Source organism: Jaculus jaculus, chromosome 8 (assembly GCF_020740685.1).
Source record: "Jaculus jaculus isolate mJacJac1 chromosome 8, mJacJac1.mat.Y.cur, whole genome shotgun sequence".
Taxonomy (NCBI): domain Eukaryota; kingdom Metazoa; phylum Chordata; class Mammalia; order Rodentia; family Dipodidae; genus Jaculus; species Jaculus jaculus.
Genome location: NC_059109.1, coordinates 74,338,300 through 74,358,556, shown reverse-complemented (window position 1 = coordinate 74,358,556; position 20,257 = coordinate 74,338,300). Strand labels below are relative to the sequence as shown.

The 20,257-nt window shown below is 43.5% G+C and overlaps 1 protein-coding gene across 14 annotated transcripts in view; it reads left to right on the top strand.

The window, feature by feature from the left end:
* Positions 1-20,257, top strand: part of Ep400 (E1A binding protein p400) — a 209,566-nt gene that overhangs the window by 82,490 nt on the left and 106,819 nt on the right. For 11 of the 14 annotated variants that reach the window (XM_045156107.1, XM_045156093.1, XM_045156098.1 and 8 more), the window contains 5 exons: positions 5,795-5,885; positions 10,655-10,762; positions 11,255-11,637; positions 16,172-16,468; positions 17,394-17,579. In XM_045156107.1, coding sequence (XP_045012042.1) covers positions 5,795-5,885; positions 10,655-10,762; positions 11,255-11,637; positions 16,172-16,468; positions 17,394-17,579 — 1,065 coding nt within the window. The remainder of the gene's footprint in view (positions 1-5,794; positions 5,886-10,654; positions 10,763-11,254; positions 11,638-16,171; positions 16,469-17,393; positions 17,580-20,257) is intronic. The other 3 variants (XM_045156097.1, XM_045156099.1, XM_045156106.1) reach the window with 1 other exon arrangement.

Below are 20,257 nucleotides of genomic sequence, written 5' to 3'. Positions count from 1 at the left end.
GGCCAAAGGACCCAGGTTCAATTTCCCAGTACCCACGTAAGCCAGTAGCACAAGGTGTTGCATAAGTCTGGAGTTTGTTTGCAGTGGCTAGAGGCCCTGGCCTCCCCTCAGCCCCCATATGCCTCTTTCTCTCTTTCAAGTAAATAATGAAAATCTTTTTAAAAGGGCTGGAGAGATGGCTTAGTGGTTAAGGCACTTGCCTGCGAAGCCTAAGGACCTAGGTTTGACTCCTCAAAACCCACATAAGCCACATAGATGAACAAGGTGGCTGGAGTGTCTGGAGTTCATTTTCAGTGGCTAGAGGCCCTGGGCCACCCATTTCCTCTCTCTCTAATACATAAATAAAAAATAAATGTTAGCATAAAAATGCTTAATTGAAATTAAAAAAAAAAACTTTAAAAGATAAAGAGCTGGGCGTGGTGGCACATGCCTTTAATCCCAGTACTTGGGAGGCAGAGGTAGGAGGATTGCCATGAGTTCAAGGCCACCCTGGATACTACATAGTGAATTCCAGGTCAGCCTGAGCTAGAGTGAGACCCTACCTCAAAATACCAAAAAAGGAAAAAAAAGTAAAAATATAAATAAAAAAAATAAAAAATAAAGTAAAATAAAATGAATTATCCTGTTAGAGTTTTTCCGTGGAGTTTTTTTTCTTTCCTTTTTAATATTTTTATTTGCAAGGGAGGGGAGAAATGAAAGAGAATGAGAATAAATGGGTGTGCCAGGCCTCTAGCAGCTACAGACTCCAAATACATGCTCCACTTTGTGTATCTGGCTTTATGTGGGTACTGGGGAATTGAACCTGTGTCCTCTGGCTTTGCAGACAAGCGCTTTAACTGCTAAGCCATCTCTCCTAGCTTGCTTTTAAAAAAATTATTTATTTGAGAGAGAGAGGGGGGAGAGAAAGAGAGAAAGAAAGAGAAAGAACGAAATTGAATGAGAATGGGCATGCTACAGAGCCTCTTGCCACTGCAAACGAACTTCAGACATTGCATGCACCACTTTGTGCACCTGGCTTTGTGTGGGTAATGGGAATTGAACTGGGGTCTTCAGGCTTTGCCAACAAGCACCTTTAAGTGCTGAGCCATCTCTCCAGCCCTCTGGTAATTTTTTTTTTTCCCTGAGGTAGGGCCTAACTCTAGCTCAGGCTGACCTGGAATTCAACATGCAGTCTCAGGGTGGCCTTGAACTCACAGTGATCCTCCTACCTCTTCCTCCCAAGTGCTGGGATTAAAGATGTGTGCCACCATGCGCAGATTAAAAAAAGTATTTTTTTGTTCATTTTTATTTATTCATTTGAGATTGACAGACAGAGAAAGAGACAGAGAGAATGGGTGCAGTAGGGCCTCCAACCACTGCAAATGAACTCCAGATGCATGCACACCCTTGTGCATATGGCTTTGGGTCCTGGGGAATCAAGCCTTCAACCGGGTCCTTAGGCTTCACAGGCAAGCCATCTCTCCAGCCCTAAAACTTTTTTTAAAATGTGTCTTCTACAAGCAAATTATTACTTTTAGTTATGTATTTGCAAGCAGAGAGAGATAGAAGAGGCGGTGAGAATGGGCATGCCAGGGCCTCATGACACTGCAAATGAACTTGAGACATGGCATGTGCCATTTTGTGCCTCTGACTTTATGTGGGTGTTGGGGAATCAAAACTCAAGTCATTAGGCTTTGCAGGCAAGTGTCTTTAACTGCTAAGCTATCTCTCCAGCCCTGTTTTTTTTTAAAATAAAAAGATTTATTTGTGTTTGTTTATTAGAAACAGAGAGAGAGAGAGAGAGAGAGAGAGAGAGAGAGAGAGAGAGGTGGAAGAAAGAAAGAGAAAGTGAAAATGGTCACACCAGGGCCTCTAGCCACTGCAAACAAATTCCAGATGCACTGCCATGTGCATCTGGCTTATGTGGGACCTGGAGAATTAAACTTGGGTCCTTAGGCTTCACAGGCATATGCCTTAACTGCTAAGCCATCTCTCCAGCCCAGCCCCAGTTATTTTTATGTTGAGTAATTTTGAATTGGATCTTAGAGAATTGTGAATTGGGTTCTGCTATATCTGAAAAGGATTCATTGTTTTGATTCTATACTTAACTATCTTTTTCTTTCTTTCTTCCTTTCCTTTTCTTTTTTCTTCCCTTCCTTCCTTTTTTATTTCATATATATGTACGTATGTATGTATGTATGTATGTATTTATTTAAGAGAGGAAAAGAGGCAGAGAGAGAGAATAGGCACACCAGGGCTTCTGGCCATTGCACATGACTCCAGACGCATGCGCCACCTTATGCATCTGGCTTATGTGGGTCCTGGGGAATTGAACCAAGGTCCTTTAGCTTTGCAGGCAGTTGTTTAAACCACTAAGCCATCTCCCCAGCCCCTTTTTTATTTTTATTTTTTTGTTTTTTCTTTTTCTTCTCCTCTCCCCCCCCCCCCCCCAAGGTAGGGTCTCATTCTAGCTCAGGCTGGCCTCAAACTCATAGGGATTCTACCTCTACCTCCTGAGTGCTGGGGTTAAAGGCATGTGCCACCATGCCCAGCTAAGTGACACATTTTTTTTCTGCCTTTTTATTCATTTGGTGGTAATGGGGTTTGAACCCTGTGCCATGTCTCTTATTTATTTATTTATTTTTTTTTTTTGTTTGAGGGAGGGTTTCACTGTAGCCCATGCTGACCTGGAACACTCTGTAATTGCAGGCTGGCCTTGAACTCACATTTATTCTCTTCTCTCTGGCTCACAAGTCCTGGATGAAAAGCATGTGCTACCATGCCCCCCCCCCTTTTTTTTTAAACTATAGACAGATAAGCAGACAAAATGGGCACATGGGCCTCTTGGCCATTGTAAAGACCTCAGATGTATGTGCCACTTTGTACATCTGGTTTTATGTGGGTACTGGGGAATTACACCCAGGCCATCAGGTTTGGCAAGCAAGCACTTTGACCACTGAGTCATCTTTCCAGCCTCCTCTTCCTCTTCCTTTTTTTTTTTTTTTTTTTTTTTTTTTTGAGGTAGGGTGTCACTCTAGCCTAGGCTGACCTGGAATTCACTGTGTATTCTCAGGGTGGCCTCGAGCTCATGGCGATCCTCCTACCTCTTGTCTCCTGAGAGCTGGCATTAAAGGTGTGCACTACTACGCCTGGTTTTCCTCCTTTTATTTTGAGACAGGGTTTTTCTCGGTAGCTTAGGCTAGGCTTGAAGTTTCTATCTTTCTGTCTTAGCCTTCCATCTTCCAGAATTACTGGTATGCACCACAATGTCTGGCTTTTAAACTTGCCCTCTTGGTTCCTTTGTTTTTCCTCTGCATGCTGCCTGTGCATATGGTTGAGGGTCAGTTAGACTCCTAATGTCTGGGAAGTCAGACTTAGGGAGAGGAGGCAGGGCCTTCTCTGGTCAGCAATTGCTGCTCTCGCTGTCATCCTTCTAAAGAATCTGATCTGGGGACATGCCAATTCTGGGAACATTGCCAAGGTGTTCTCTTACTGTGTCACCTAGAGCTCATGGTTATTTGGAATGTATTTCATCTAATAGGAAATACTTGGTCATTACTGGATGCAAGAACCTTTAACAGTCTCTTTTATTGAAAAATAACTATTGGAAGCTGGGCGTGGTGGTGCATGCCTTTAATCCTAGCACTCGGGAGGCAGAGGTAGGAGGATTGCTGTGAGTTTTAGGCCATCCTGAGACTACATAGTGAATTCCAGGGCATCCTGGAGTGAGACCCTACCTTGAAAAGAAAGAAAAAGAAAAAGAAAATAACTTGGTTATATAAGTAGTACACAAATATATTTCAGAGCATTTGGAGAATTTAGAAAAGTGCCTAAGGCTATGTGTGGTGGCATATGACATTAATCTCAGCACTTTGGAGGTAAGGGTAAGAAGATTGCTTTGAGTTCCAGGCTAGACGAGACTGTACCTAGAAAAATTCACCTCCTCCCAAACAGTGCCTATAATCCTGCTCACTGAGATAATCACTGTTAGCATGTTGGTGTTTTTTCGGATCATTCCCCCCTCCCTTTGTTTGCTCCTTTATCCCCTTATTTCTTCTTTTTTCCCCCCCATCTTTGTTAAATATAAATGCAGTACCACCATACTGAATGTGCTGTATGTCATTTGTCATGTGCTCCATGCATGGCTGACAGCTCTGTCTCCTGTCCTAGGCTGCAGAGGCCCTCTCTCGGCACAGTTCCTTGGTTAGTCACCTTTGTCTTGGGCATTTAAGATACTCACTAAGAAGACTGGGCAGAGTTCTTCAGAGATAAATTCCACAGCTGATGGATTGCTGGACAGTACTACCTTTAGATTTGTTGAGAAGGCAAGGAGAGTGCTCATTTGGAAGAGGGCCACGCTGAGTTGTTGCTGACTGAGACTCAGCTAGTTGCTCTCTTTATAAAGTGACATGTCAGGAGCTTCTCATAAACATTATTTGTTGCCTGTTTTTTGAGTCTCACTATGTATCCCAGGCTGGCCCTGAACTCACTACATAGACCAGGCTGACCTTGAACTCACAGCGCTCTCTGCCCCCACCCTCCATGCTGAGATTATAGACATGAAGTCACCACTCCAGGAATACAAGTTTTGTTTTTTTAGAACAATTTTAGGTTTATAGCAGAATGGGAGGAATGTTGTAGTTCCCTTCTCATTGCTGGCACAAAGGACCCAACTAGAAGCTACTGATGGGAGAAAGGGATTTATTTTGGTTTACAATTTTGAGGGGAGCTCCTTGATGGCAGGGGAAAGGATGGCATGAGCAGTGGCTGGACATCACTTCTGCTGCAGCTGGTGGCAAGCAGTAGCAGGAGATTGATCTGACTAACATTGGCAAACTGGGGGTTAATAATCCTCAAGGTCCAGCCATGGTGACACACCTTATTTAGGAAGTCTCCGCCTCCTAAAGTGCTATCAGCTGGGAACCAAACATTCAGAATACCACAAAGGTGCAGAGATTTCCCACATCGTCTTTCTTTGCTCCCCTCTCCAGGTATAGTCTCACCACGGTTGACTGGGTCTCACTTATTTAACTGAGTCTGCATGGACAGGTACATTGTACACTGGGGCTTCTTCCAGGTGCTGTACTTTCTGTGGGTTTAGACAGAAGTATAATGTCATATACCTGCTATGGTGATATTCCAATGTTTGTTCCATCCATCCATCCCTATTTCCTCCTCAGCAATCCTTGGCAACCCGTGACCATTTTCTGCCCTTCTTAACTCTGTTGTTTCCAGACAGAAATAGTTGGAACCATGTAGCCTCTTCAGATTGGTTGTTATGTTATTTAAACTTCATTTAAATAACTTTACTTACCTATATATAAAGTGGGGTGGTAGCTAAAAAATACCATTTTTAAAACCCAAATTAGATTGTTAAGTGGGGTCTCCATGTCGTTTTCCAGTAGGAAGTTGCTTTAACCTTTCTTTTTGTTACTGAGTATTCGAAGTTGAGCTATGCAGGGTGGCCACTTAGCTCAGCCTCAAACTGAAATTATGGTTTCCCAGTTCAGCCCTTTTGTTATCTTCCAATATCCAAAGCTAGTTTCCAAAGGTCATAGATTTGTGATGATTTGAAAATTCCATAAAACCAGAATAATATGTCTTTTACAAGTCCTTAGTTTCCTCCAGAGGTAAGTTAGAATCTTACAGTATTTATGATACTTAAGTACATGTTACTTATGTCTATTCAAACACATTAGGTAGATAGCATCTCATTCAAAAGGAATGAGGTCAGTGTTTAGGATACTTAATAGTTTTGGTTCATATTCGTTCTGGCTGTGAGTGATCAGAATCTCATTGTATTTCATTTTTCCAGCACCAAGCCCTGGCAGGGAGCCTGGTGGCAGGGGCCAGCAGTGCCACAGAGGCCGACCCATTTAAGAGGCAGCAGGTGATGCCACCTACAGGTATGTCCAGGCACTGGCCAACATGGCTTAGTTGCTTCATATATATAAAGAGCTTAGTTACTACTTTCAAAGATAATTTCTTTTGGCGATGATCACCTAAACAAATATTTATGTGTTTGTACTGTGTTAGACGTTTTTTAGTTGGTAGTGTATATTTGATTTTCCATGAATGTCCTTTATGATGTGATTCACTGTTAATGTAATCTATCTGCCTTTTAAAAAATATTTATTTATTTGAGGGAGGGGGAGAGAATTGGCACTCCAAGCCCCCCAGTCACTGCAAATGAGCTCCAGACACATGTGCCCCCTTGTGCATCTGGTTTATGTGAGTACTAGGGAATCAAAACTGGGTCCTTAGACTTCACAGGAAAGGGCCTTAACCTCTAAGCCATCTCTCTAGCCCCATCTCCCTGATATTTTTAAAATTTAATTTACTTATTTATTATTACAAGAGAAAAAAAAAAGAGAGAAGGAGAGAGGGAATGGGTACACCAAGGCCTCCTGCCACTGCAGACAAACTCCAGATGCATGCTCCACTTTGTGCATCTGGCTTTACGTAGGTACTGAGGAATTGTACCCTAGTCATTAGGCTTTGCAGTCAAGTGCCTTAACCACTGAGCCTTCTCTCCAGCCCTATCTGCCTTTTTTTTTTTTTTTTTATTCTCCCCCCAGGTAGGGTCTCACTCTAGCCCAGGCTGACCTGGAATTCACTATGTAGTCTCAGGGTGGCCTCGAACTCACAGTGATCCTCCTACCTTTGCCTCCCGAGTGTTGGGATTAAAGGCATGTGCCACCACGCCCGGCATTCCTTTTTTTTTGAAGTTATTGTTACTTGTTTTTCGAGGTGGGGTCTCGCTGTAGCCCAGACTGATCTGGAATTTACTCTGTAGTCTCAGGTGGACTCTAACTCACAGCAATCCTCCTACTTCTACCTCCTGAGTGGTGGGATTAAAGGTGTGTGCCACCATGCCTGGCTGAAGTTATTTTTTAAACTGGATTAAAAATATTTTTAAATTTACTTTCATTTTTATTTATTTATTAGAGAGATAGAGTGAGTAAGTGACCACCAGGGCTTCTAGCCACTGCAAATGAACTCCAGATGCATGTGCCACTATTTGCATCTATCTTACGTGAGACCTGGAGAATCAAACCTGGGTCCTTAGGCTTCACGGGCCATCTCTCCAGCCCTAAACTGGATTTTTTTTTAGTTCAAATATAAAACTAGTGATCAATTTTTATGTGAGAGACTCAGGTAGTAGTTCAGAAGGTGATATGTGGTGACTTGGTGCCTGCTTCTTCAGCCATAGCAGGGCCCACTCAGTGTTTTATGGTTCCCACTGATACTCTTCTGACCATTTTCAAGTTTGGGTTATGGCTTAGTTTGAAAAAAATTCAAATGTCATTGTACACCTGAGTCTTTTGGGTTCTGCATGGTATGCCATCATGTAGATGATTGATTTTTTAAAAAAATATTTTATTTATTTGACAGAAAGAGGGAGAGAGAGTGAGAGAATGGGTGTGCCCCCTTGTGCATCCCCTTGTTCATCTGGCTAACGTGGGTCCTGGGGAATCAAGTCTGGGTCCTTTGGCCTTGCAGGCAAACACCTTAACTGCTAAGCCATCCCTCTAGCCCTGATTGATCTTTTTTTTTTGAGGTAGAGTCTTGCTGTAGCCCAGTCTGGCCTGAATTCACTTTGTAATCTCAGGCTGGCCTTGAACTCCTAGTGATCTTTCTACCTCTCCCTCCTGAGTGCTGGGATTAAAGGTGTGTGCTACCATGCCCAGAGTTTCTTTTTTCTTTTTCTTTTTGGTTTTTTGAGGTAGGGTCTCACTCTGGTCCAGGCTGACCTGGAATTCACTATGTAGTCTCAGGGTGGCCTTGAACTCATGGCAGTCCTCCTACCTCTGCCTCCCGAGTGCTGGGATTAAAGGTGTGCACCACCACGCCCGGCTTTCTTTTTTCTTTTTTTTTTAAAAAGAATTATTTATTAATTTGAGAGAGTGAAAGAGGCAGGCACACACACACAGAGAGAGGGAGGGGGGGGAGAAGGGGTGCGCCAGGGCCTCCAGCCACTGCAGATGAACTCCAGATGCATGTGCCTTCTTGTGCATCTGGCTAACATGGATCCTGGGGGGTTGAACTGAGGTGGTCCTTTGGCTTTGCAAGCAAATGCCTTAACCACTAAGCCATCCCTCCATCCCTTTTTCTTTTTAATATTTATTTAACAGCGTGAAAGAAGCAGAGAGGAGGAGAGAGAGAGAGAAATGAATGAATATGGGTACATCAGGGCCTCTAGCCACTGCAGACAAACTTCAGATGCATGTACCACCTTGTGCATTTGGCTTATGTGGGTATTGGAGAATTAAAACCTGGGTCCTTAGGTTTCGCAGGCAAGCACCTTAACTGCTAAGCCATCCATCTCTTCAGCCCCTTGTTATTGTTTGTTTTTCTTTCCTTTTCTTTTTAAAGATTTGTAAACAGAAAGAATGAGGGAGGGAGAGAGAGAGAGAAAGAGAATGGGTGCTCCAGGGCCTCTAGTCGCTGCAAACAAACTCTAGATACATTTGCCACTTTGTACATCTAGATTTATGTGGGTACTGGGTAATTGAACCTGGATACTTAAGCTTGGCAGACAAGTGCCTTAACTGCTAAGCCATCTCTCCAGCCCTATTGTTCATTTTGTTGCTTTCAAGGCAGGTGGAAATTCAGGCTGGCTTTGAATTCACAGCAATCTTCCTACAATAGCCTCCAGAGTGCTGGGACTAAATGGGTGTATCAATTTTGGCCCTTTCTTTTTTGAGTTTTTTTTGCTTTTGTTTTGTTTTGTGAGGTAGGGTCATGCTCTAGCCCAGTCTGACCTGGAATTTACTGTGTAGTCTCAGGCTGCCCTTGAACTCATGGCGGTCCTCCTGCCTCTGCCTCTTGAGTGCTGGGATTAGAGGTGTGCATCACCATGCTTTGTGAGTTTTTTAAATTTACATATTTTTTTATAGCTGGGCATGGTGGCACATACCTTGAATCCTAGCACTTGGGAGGCAGAGGTAGGAGGATTGCTGTGAGTTCGAGGTCACTCTAAGACTACATAGTGAATTCCAGGTAAGCCTGAACTAGAGTAAGACCCCCCTCAAAAAAAAAAAAAAAATATATATATATATATATATATATAAATGTATTTGCAAGGACAGAGAGAAAGAGAGAGAGAATGATTATGGGTGAGCCATGCCTCTAACCATCCCAAACAAAACACTCTACATCTAGCTTTATGTGAGTGCTGGGGAATTGAACCCAGACTATTAGCCTTTGCAGCAAGCGCCTTAACCACTGAGCTATCTCTCCAGTGCCTCGCCTCCCGCCCCCCTTTGAGTTTTTGAAATATGGTCTCCCTGAACCCTGGCTGGCTTGGCATTCTCAGTGTAGACCATGCTTTCTTTGAACTTGGGATGATTTTGTCTCTTCTGAGTGCTAGATTTAAGGACATGTAATGACTACCCCATAGCCTTGGATCACAGTCACCTTTACCAATTAGTCTTTACTAGTCTTTCCTGGTTATCACTACATTTTTTCTGTCATAATCAGCAGATGTGTAGATACCTAGTTTGAAGTGTTTCTTTAACATTTTTGGCAGCTGCTTTAAAGAGACAGCTTCTGAATGAACTGCCAGATCCTAGCAATGTGCTGTGAGGTTGTAGTGCTAAATTACCCTCTACAAGCAGACCTGGTTCTCTCCTATTTTGGCTATTTTACTTACTTTGACAATTTAATTTTTTTTCCCCCATGTTAGGGTCTTAGTCTAGTCCAGAGTGTCTTGGAACTCACTCTGTAAGTCCTGGGCTGGCAATCAAAACTATCCTCCTACCTCTGCCTCCTGAGTGCTGGAATTAAAGGCATGAGTCACCATGCCCAGGAGCTTTGAGATATTTATACATACATACATACACACACACACACACACATAATTTTTTTCCCCCGAGGTAGGGTTTCTCTCTAGCCCAATCTGAACTAGAATTCATTATGTAGTCTCAGGGTGGCCATGTCACAGCAATCCACCTGCCTCTGCCTCCCAAGTGTTGTGATTAAGGGCATGTGCCACACCACCTGGGTGATAATTTTTTTTTAATTTTTAAAATATTTATTTGAGAGAGAGAAAGAGGGGGAGAGAGGGTGGGGGAGAAAGAATATGAATATGGGTGTGCCAGGGCCTCTAGCCGCTGCAATGGCTAGCACCTTGTGTACCTGGCTTTATTTGGGTTCTGGGGAATCAAACCTGGGTTCTTTGGATTTGCAGGCAAGTGCCTTAACCATTAAGCTATCTCTCCAGCCCCAGCTTTGATAAATTTTTAATCTTTGGTGATATACAGGTAAAAATCACATCTTTTGTTTGATGTGGATGTCTGATATTTGAGTATGGATGTGCAGAAATTGTTATAACATTTGTGAATCTGTCTGTGGCTCACTGTTTATGCTCTCATTATATCCTGATCATCAAGACTTTTCATATTATTTGTGAACATTTTCAAAATGTTAAATGATCCTTTGTCAGTCACATGCTACAGTGCCTCTAAGTTGTTGCTTGTCCTTTGACCTTTTTATGATGCTTTTTCTCATACTGAAAAATTTTAATGAAACTATAATATCAGTCTTATCCCTTACTGCATAGAAAGGCTTCCCTTTTCAAAGCTTATAAAAACACTTATATATGTTTTTTTTTCTACTACTTCTGTGGTTTTATTTTTACATGAAACGGCACCTTTCTTGAAAATTATTCTAGAGCAGTCTAAGAGACCTCGACTCGAAGTGGGTCATCCAGGGGTAGTTTTCCAGCATCCAGGGGTGAATGCAGGAGTCCCTCTGCAGCAGTTAATGCCAACAGTCCAAGGTAAGACCCAGCGTTAGAACAGTGCTCTTAGCTTGTAGCAAGGGAATGCACAAAACCTGGACCTCAGCCAAGCCTGAGGCTGTGCAGTCCAGGGAGTGTATATGACATGTAGTATCTCATGTCTCTGAGCCCCAGTCAATTCAGAGTAAGAAGGCCCCTGGATATAGGTTCTTGCCACTCTGGTGGGAGCCACACGTCTCATTGTGCTTTCCAGTGATATTATTCTTGTGTTCTTAATTGCTGCTGCTGGTACCCTGTGGTTATTTGATGCTTGTTTTATTTGGCACTAACTTGGCAAAAGTCAGGTGCCTTCCTTTCTTCTTTGTGTGCTCTGCTCATCCTGACATTAAGTCTGCTAGGATACTAACTCCCATTTGAATGTGATATTTCTCACTTGAGCACCAGGATGTCCAGTGCGTATCCCTGAGATTCAGTTGGTGGAAGCTGCCACACTCTGAAGTCAGTGCTTTTGGGATCTTTCTTATTTTGCAGGAGGGATGCCTCCAACTCCTCAGGCCACACAGCTCACTGGACAAAAGCAGAACCAGCAGCAGTATGACCCTTCCACAGGGCCTCCTGTGCAGAATGCCGCCAGCTTGCACACTCCGCCGCCACAGCTGCCTACAAGGCTGCCTCTGGCCAGTGTCCCTGCAGCAGCTCTTCCTTCTACTCTGCAGTTTTCACAGCAGCCACAAGTGGTGGAAACTCAGGCTCAACTCCAAATCCCAGTGAAGACTCAACAGCCAAATACCTCTCTCCCCACCCCTCTGCCCAACCAGCTTTCTGCTCCTCCACAGCCTACCCAGTCGGCCCTCCATGTTCCAATGCCTGGGAAGGCACAGATGCAGGCCTCTCAGCTTTCATCCCAGACCCAGGTACTCTGTGGACATTGACTGTTTTACTAGCAATGTGCAGAAGAAAAGAGGAAACAGTTTGCAGAGGTGGTGGCTTGCCAGCTAGGTTTTTGACAGGGTGGTGTACACTGAACCTGTATGTCCTTCAGAGTAGCTTTACTCACCATAAGGACAGTTGGTTATTGTAGCAATTGTACTTAATTCTATTTGACTCAGTGATAATAACCATTAAAATAGAAAAGCATTATTATTGTTGCTTTTGGTACAGGGAACCTCTACCTGTTGAAGCACACACTTAATATACAGAGCATTATGTTCATTACCCCATTTGGTCTTCTAAGAACTCTCAGATGGTGACCCATTTTTCCAGTCTTGGAGGTTGTAGGACTGGCCCCAGGTGACATGAAGTGACAATTCATAGTTGATCATGGCTATGTCCTAACAATCTGACAGACTTCCTCCATTGCTGTCACTTTTCCCAATACCATGGACTCAACCAATGTGGACCAACACCATGCACATTAGAAATGTTGAGAATGCCCCTTATTCTCTGCTGATCTTTCACTCATATGGGCTTGGGAGTGTTTGCAGTGAGTAAATTTCAGTTTCTGAATACTACTGAGATGCTGCATTCTGGGCACACCATCCACACAACACAGAAGGGAGTGGGAGAGAGTTTTCTAAAAATAATTTTGGTTAAGCATTTTGTTCAATTTAGTAAGGGGTGGCGCCTGCCTGAGAAAGTCTTCTTTCCTCTTACCTCTCTTGCATTAAATAAAAGAACTACCCAGGAGGAGGGCTTTGAGTTCCACTTAGGATTTTTAGCATATGAGAAAGAATATAATAAGCATTGTAGTTGATAATAGCTACCACATATTTGTGAACTTTGAGGGGAGTAGACAGGTATTATAAAGGACTTCATCAGCATTAGTCTAGTTTCTTTATGAAGTAGAATTTGCTATCCCTGTTTTCTAGGAGGGCCAGGCCAGAGGGCTAAGGTACTTTGGCACATCATCTAGCCACTAAGTGGTGTGTCTGGAGGCAGGTACTCTGGGTCATTCTAGAGCTTTGGGACAGGCTTGTATGACAGCCTCCTGCATACTTAGTTTGGGAAGGAAAATGCCACTATAGCTTTATTCCTTGTGAAAGTTTTTCTTTTTCTCCTTGAGCCATAAACTGACTTAAGCAGTGCTGTGGTTTTCCTTATATTAATTTTTCTTACATTAATCTTTGTTTAAAATAATTGGGCTGAAGAGATGGCATAGTGTGGTTAAGGTGCCTACTTGTGAAGCCTAAGGACCCAGGTTCAATTCTGCAGGTCCCATGTAAGCCAGATGCACATGGTGGCACATGCATCTGGAGTTCATTTGCAGTGGCTGGAGGCCCTGGTGTGCCCATTCTTTCTCTGTCTCTATCCCTCTGTCTCTATATTTTATTTATTTAAGAGAGAGAAAGGTGGGGGGAGAGGGAGAGAATGGGCATGTTAGGGCCTCCAACCACTGCAGATCAACTCCAGACACAAGTACCTCCTTGTGCATCTGACTTACGTGGGTCCTGGAGAGTTGAACAGGGATCCTTTGGCTTTGTAGGCAAGTGCCTTAACCACTAAACTATCTCTCTAGTCCACTTATATTAATCTTTGTTGTTGAGGGGATCAGTAAGGGTTTTTAAGTAACTTGATACAAAATCCATAGAAATCCATTACTTAGCTGGGTCTGGTGGCACAGGCCTGCATGTAATCCCAGCTATTTATTAGGTTGAGGTTTGCAGGTTTAAGGCTTGCCTGGGCTGCAAAGTGAGTTGAAGGCCAGCCTTGGAAGCTTATTAAGACCCTGTCTCGAAAGTAAAAAGAGGACTGAGTAGAGTGCTTGCCTAGCATGCGTGAAGTCCAGTTCAGTCGTCAGTATCATAGGAAGGTGAGAGAAGAAACATGTTAATAATGAGTTGGGCCAGATTGGACTCCTTTTTCTGTAAAGGACCAGATAGTAAAGTAAGTTCTTCAGCTCTGCTGGCCATTTAGTTTTCTATCAGTTCAATTCTGCTGTTGAAGACTGAGCTACAGACAGCTTGCATGTACACAATATGGTTTCATTCCCATAAAGTTTTATTTCCAAATTTATGTGCCAGCCATGGCTCCTGAGCCCTGAGATAGGGGGATGAGTATAGACTCGTACTGTGGGGTTCTTTTCTAGGTCTTGAAAGTGTATTTGCTGAGTCTTTCCTGCCTGATGGTCCGGATTAGTATCATACATGGCCTCCCTTCTCTCTAGTTAGCCTCCTCAGAGGCCCAGGACTCCTGGAAGAACTTCACTTAGCTCATTTGGGGTCAAAGCCCCCTTAATTTTGTAAGCTTGGCATCTTGATAATACTGGAAGCTTTTCTACTTTTACTGCCTGCCTGCAACAAGAGACACACATGGCATTGGTATTTGCTCTTCAGAGAAAAGAAAGATTAGCTGGATGTGGTGGCACAGGCCTGTGCCTATGATCCCAGCACTCAGGAGGCAGAGGCAGGGGAATTAAGAGTTGAGGGCCAGTCTGAGGTACAATATTGAGACCCTGTTTCAACAAAACAGTCAGAAAACCAATAAGCTCTCCTGATATTTGAGTGATGTCTTCACTTGGAAATGCATAAAGAAAAATTCACTTTAGCACTGCATTATCATTTTTTTTTTCTACCTGGAGCCCAGTAGATCTTGTGGGTACATTTTTAAGGGAGAAAGTTTTCTTTTCTTTTTTTCTAGGTAGGGTCTCCCTCTAGCCCAGGCTGACCTACAATTCACTCAGCAGTCTCAGGGTGCCTTGAACTCACAGCGATCCTTCTACCTCTGCTTCCCAAGTGCTGGGATTAATGGCATGTGCCATCACACCTGGCTTTTTCTTTCTTTCTTTCTTTTTGTAAATATTTCATTTGTTATTTATTTTCAAGCAGTGAGAAGGGTCGTCACAGGAATTTGTGTGTCTGACTTTATGTGGGTAGTGGAGAATTGACCCAGGCTATCAGGCTTTGTAAGCAAGTACTCCCCCTACCCCCCAAGGTAGGGTCTCACTGTAGTCTCAGACTGGCCTTGAACTCATGGTGATCTTCCTACCTCTGCTTCCCAAGTGCTGGGATTAAAGTCATGCACCATCACACCCAGTGTAAGCAAGAGTTTTTAACCACTGAGCCATTTCTCCAGCCCCTGAGAAAAGTTTTTTGTTGTTGCTTGGTTCATATTTTGAGGGCCAAGCTCATCATGGCAAGGAAGACAGGGAAGCAGGAGTATAAGTCACTTGGGTTACTTTGAGTCTGCAATCAGGAAGCAGGGAGAGATGCATGCTTATACTTATCCCCTTGGTTTTCTTGGGGGGGGGGTGCAGGGGGAGTTTCAAGGTAGGGTCTTGCTCTAGTACAGGCTAATCTGAAATTTATTATATAGTCTCAAGGTTGCCTTGAACTCACAGCAATTCTCGTACCTCGGCCTCCCAAGTGCTGGGATTAAAGGCATATACTACCATACCTGGCTAGCTCCTTGGTTTTTGTGGTTTTCGAGGTAGGGTCTCACTGTAGCCCAGGCTGACCTGGAACTCACTATGTAGTCTCAGGCTGGCCTTGAATTCACAGTTATCTTCCTACCTCTGCCTCCCAAGTATTGGGATTAAAGATGTGCGCCACTACACCTGGCTGGTCCCTTGTATTTTACCCAGCATCCTTTTCCTGTGAATTTATGATCAGATAACTGCCTCTCCTTCCTTATGTGTATTTAAACACAAATGTCATTTCTGCAGAAGCCAATATTAAAAATTGTTAATGTATGCCCAGCACTTGGGAGGCTGAGTTAGAAACAGTGATTTGAGTTTGAGGACTACTGAGTTACAGTGTGTCAACTTGGACCAGAGTGAGATCCTGCCTCCAAAAAACAAATTTACTAATGTGGACTAGGTAAAAATTAAAAAGTATTTGTACAACAAATGACACTGTTAATAGAGCAAAAAGGAGACAGGTGTGGTGATACACGTCTTTAATCCCAGCATTTGGGAAGCAGAGGTAGGAGGATTGCTGTTTGTTTGAGGCTACCCTGAGACTACATAATGAATTCCAGGTCAGTCTGGACTAGAGTAAAACCCTACCTTGAGAAACCGGAAAAAAAAAAAAAAGAAAGAAAAACTTCCTTGAATTCTAAGGTAATATGCATAGCACACTTGATAATGAGAGTTCTTGTTAGACTCTGAGACAGTAAAGCAGTTTCATCTGTTGACACCATCTGGTTTTTGGTTTTTGGTTGTGGGTTTTTTGTTGTTATTGTTTGTTAGTCCCTCCCACTCCCTCTCACTTCCTCCCCTTCCAGGTAGGGTCTCACTCTAGCCCAGGCTGACCTGGAATTCACTCTGTAGTCTCAGGGTGGCCTCAAACTCATAGCGTTCCTGCCTCCCAAGTGCTGAAATTAAAGAGTTGTGGTTTGTGATAGGATTTATTTTGTGTGCTGGCCTCTAATGGCTAAGCTCTCTGGCATTTGGGCAGTGTGGACATTGGGAACCTTGGCCTGACCCTTTTTCACTTGTTTACTACCTGCTAGACAGTGGCATCAACCAGGTCCCTTCTGGATTCTGCTCAGCCCTGCCAGCGATCTCTGCCTACTTCCTCTTCTTCCTCATCCCTTGTACCTGTGAGTGGCTCAGGGTCAGGACCTTCACCTGCACGTTCTTCACCAGTGAACAGACCCTCCTCTGCCACCAGCAAGGCCCTGTCTCCCGTGACTTCCCGGTCTCCAGGGGCAGCAGTGTTAGTCCCCACCAAGCCACAGAGCCCTGCTCAGAATGCTGCTTCCTCTCAGGATAGTTCTCAGGATAAGCTGGCAGAACAGATAACACTGGTGAGTATGCCCAAATAAATACAAAATGTATTCTAGGTGCTTTTACTTTTCTTTTGGTGTTTCCTAGGCTGGTTTCTAGCTTCTGGACTCAGGAGATCTTACTTCTGACATAGCCCAGAATTAGCTGAGACCACAGGCACTTGCTGCCACACCTAGCCTGTATTCTTTCTTTCTTTCTTTCTTTTTTTTTTTTTTTTTTTTTTTTTTGGATTTTTGAGGTAGGGTCTCACTCTACACCACGCTGACCTGGAATTCACTATGTAGTCTCAGGGTGGCCTTGAACTCATGGCATGATCCTACCTCTGCCTCACAAGAGCTGTAATTAAATGTATGCACCACCACACCTAGCGATAGTTTTGTTGAAACAAATTTCAGGCTTCATAGTTTCTCTTGTATATGCTTTGGTGTAATCATTGGGTCTTTTGGCTTTATTCTGACTTTTTTTTTGTGGTGCTGGGGATTGAACCTAGTCATGCTAGGCAGGTGCTTTATCATTGACCATGCCCTGGTCCAGTTTACTCAGATTTTACTAGCTTATTTGAGGCCCCTGATGCTTTCTTCTGTGTTCTTCTAGAGCCACTTTATCCTGTGTGCAGGCTTATCTTAAACTGTGACCTCCTCGAAGTTTCTGCCCTTTTAGTACCTAAATGAACTGTTAACATAGTTAAGGTTTTACGTAGTTGAGATTTGGTTTGCCATGGTATCACATGCCTTTAATCTCAGCACTTGGGAGGCAGAGGTGGGAGTATTGCTGTGAGTTCAAGGCCACCCTGAGACTACATAGTGAATTCCAGGTCAGCCTGGAATAGAGTGAGACCATACCTCGAAAAAACAAAACAAAACAAACAAAAAAAAAATTGAGATTTGAATTAGCAGAATACACTTAATTACATGCTGAACTTTCCTCATACTATGCTTCTTACAGGAAAATCAGATCCATCAACGGATAGCAGATTTAAGAAAGGAAGGCTTGTGGTCCCTAAGGCGGCTGCCAAAACTCCAGGAGGCCCCACGCCCTAAATCTCACTGGGATTATTTGCTAGAGGAGATGCAGTGGATGGCCACAGATTTTGCCCAGGAGCGGAGGTGGAAGTTGGCTGCTGCTAAGAAGGTAGGTTTGAAACGTAATCATTCACCATTCTGTGTCTGTTGGTGGTGGTTGAGATTTACAGTACATGTACATGTACTGTACATGGATGGACTGGTCTCCTGGACCAGTTCTATAAAGGCCTCATGTTATATGGTGAAAACATCTTCTATTGCATGTATGGAAAGTGAGCTAGGGCTGTTGGGAGTAGACATAGATAGCCTCCTGCTATAATCCTGGTACAATTTAGGTTCCTTTTCAGTTTGCCTAGCAGTCGGAGTTAGAGAAGCCTCTAGTGTGCTAGATCCAAGTGTGGCCCAGACGCTAGGATTTAGAAGTAGCAGGCCCAGGGTAATTGACAGTATGCCTGTTCCCAACCTTCATGCCTACCCTTGTGCCTCACTGTCTGACTATATGGCTGACCCTTCTCTATCTAGTTCTTTTTAAGAGTATCTTCTATGTTGTTCCCATGGCAGGTAAGATTTGGAACAGATGCCCCCTCCCCCCAACTCATATGTTCTGAATGTATTGTACCCAGCTAGTGGAAATTTGGGAGGTGGAGCCTTGCTCGTAGAGTTTTATTTCTGGGGGTGAACCTTAAGATTATTGAGCTTGCCAGTGTTAGTTCTGCACACTCTCTTGCTGCTATTGGCAAAGAGATGATCTCCAGCCTCTACTCTGCCATCTTTTCTCTGCTGTCACATAGCTTCTTCTCAAGACTGTAAGACAAAAACTTTTTCCTGTCAGCTACTTTTGGTAGGGTGCTTTATCCCAGCAATAAGAAGGTACCTACAACCGAACATTGGTAGCAGAGGGTTGTTGCTGATAGAAATCTGACTGTGTAGCTTTTGACTTTTTGAATTGATTTGTGGGAGAAATGTGGAAGGGTATGAAACTTTGATATAAGAGATGCCTTGCAGTGCTATAAGCAGAGTTTGATGGGTCAGAGTTGAGAAACCTAACTGCAGAAAGAACTATGGACTGTGTTGGCTTGGCTTATGAGGAGGAAAAGAAAGAGCTTTGCCTGAACTGGGCTAGAAATAGTTTGTGTGAGAAGGTTTCTGTATTCTTCTGAAGTTATTAGAACTTATGCAGGGTTGCATCACATAGAAATGGACTGGTGTAAACAGAAGGATATGGCACAGAAAGAAATGAAAGTTTTAGACAGGAGAGAGCATATCAGCTGCAGTTGTTTGAGAGACAACCATTGAGATTGTGCTAGCTGTTCTGCATTGGGACAGATGGTTGTTGTTTGTTTTTTTTTTTTGTTTTTTTTTTTTTGAGGTAGGTTCTCACTCTAGCTCAGGCTGACCAGGAATTCACTATGCAGTCTCAGAGTGGCCTTGAACTCTTGGTGATCCTCCTACCTCCCCCAAGTGCTGGGATTAAAGCCATGCGACACCATGCCCCTGACATGACTCTTTTGAAAGTAGGGGGCCTAAATGCTGAAGGAGTGTTCTGCTCTTCAAATTGGTTTTATTCTCCCCCTGGATTAGCAAATTTGGTACCCCACTTGGTACTGTGGGGTATAACAAATGCAGGAAAGAAAAAGGTCACTGGATTTGCAACATGGTTTCATTTTTGGAAATGGCCACTGGCCACTGGGTGATGTGAAGATGGAAGCATGAGGGAGCCATGAAGATGAACCATGGATTGCAGTGGAGATCCCAACCAGGACTGTGAGATGGCTGGCAAGGAGAACTGGTGGCTCAGGATGGTGTTTTCCTGGGCCTGTAAGCAGCCTAGGTGGAAAGGTGGAATTGAAATCCTAGAGACTTCTATAGAAGTCAGACTTGGAGCTACAGGATTTGATGTTGGCCCTGTTTGTTTTAGATAGTACATGGCTTAGCAGTTTAGGCACTTTCCTGCAAAGCCAAAGGACCTTGGTTCAAGTCCCCAGGACCCACATTAGCCAGATGCACAAGGTGGCACATGTATCTGGAGTCATTTGCAGTAGCTGGAGGCCCTGGTGTACCCATTCTCTCTCATTCATTCATAGATAGATAGATAGATAGATAGATAGATAGATAGATAGATAGACAGACAGACAGACAGACAGACAGACAGACAGATTGATCATTGGTTCAGTCATTCATTATAATGCTTTCTTTTATAGTATGAATGTTTACTCTGTGTTTTTGGTTTTACAGCTTATGTTTGGTTTTACAGTTAAGAGATGGACTAGGAGATGTTTGAACAGTATTGGATTGATAAAACTATGAGGACTTTTGAAGATGAACTGAAGGCCTTGCATTTACATCATGGGTTGTCACCTATTTATGGGGCCAGGAGTGGAATGTGGTGGTCTGGATTAGATGGTCCTCATAAACTCAAGTGTTCTGATTGCCTTGTCATCAGTTGGTGACAGCTGGGGAAGTAGATAGAGCCTTGCTGGAGGAGGTGTTCCTTTGTTTCCTGTCTTGTGCACTTGTTGGAGGGGGGTGGACCTTGAGATTTATTACCCAAGCTTATCTGTGTCAGTTGGCTTACTCTCCTGCTGCTGTTTTCCACCTGATGTTGTCAAGGAGGTGATGTCTAGCCTCTGCTCTACCATTTCTTCCCTGACATCAAGTAGCTTCTTGAGACTGTAAGCCAAATAAAAAACTTTCCTCCCATCATACTCTTGGTTGGGTGCTTTATCCCAGCAATGGGAAGGTACCTACAACAGCAGACACCATCCCTAGATATTCTAGAGGTATGAC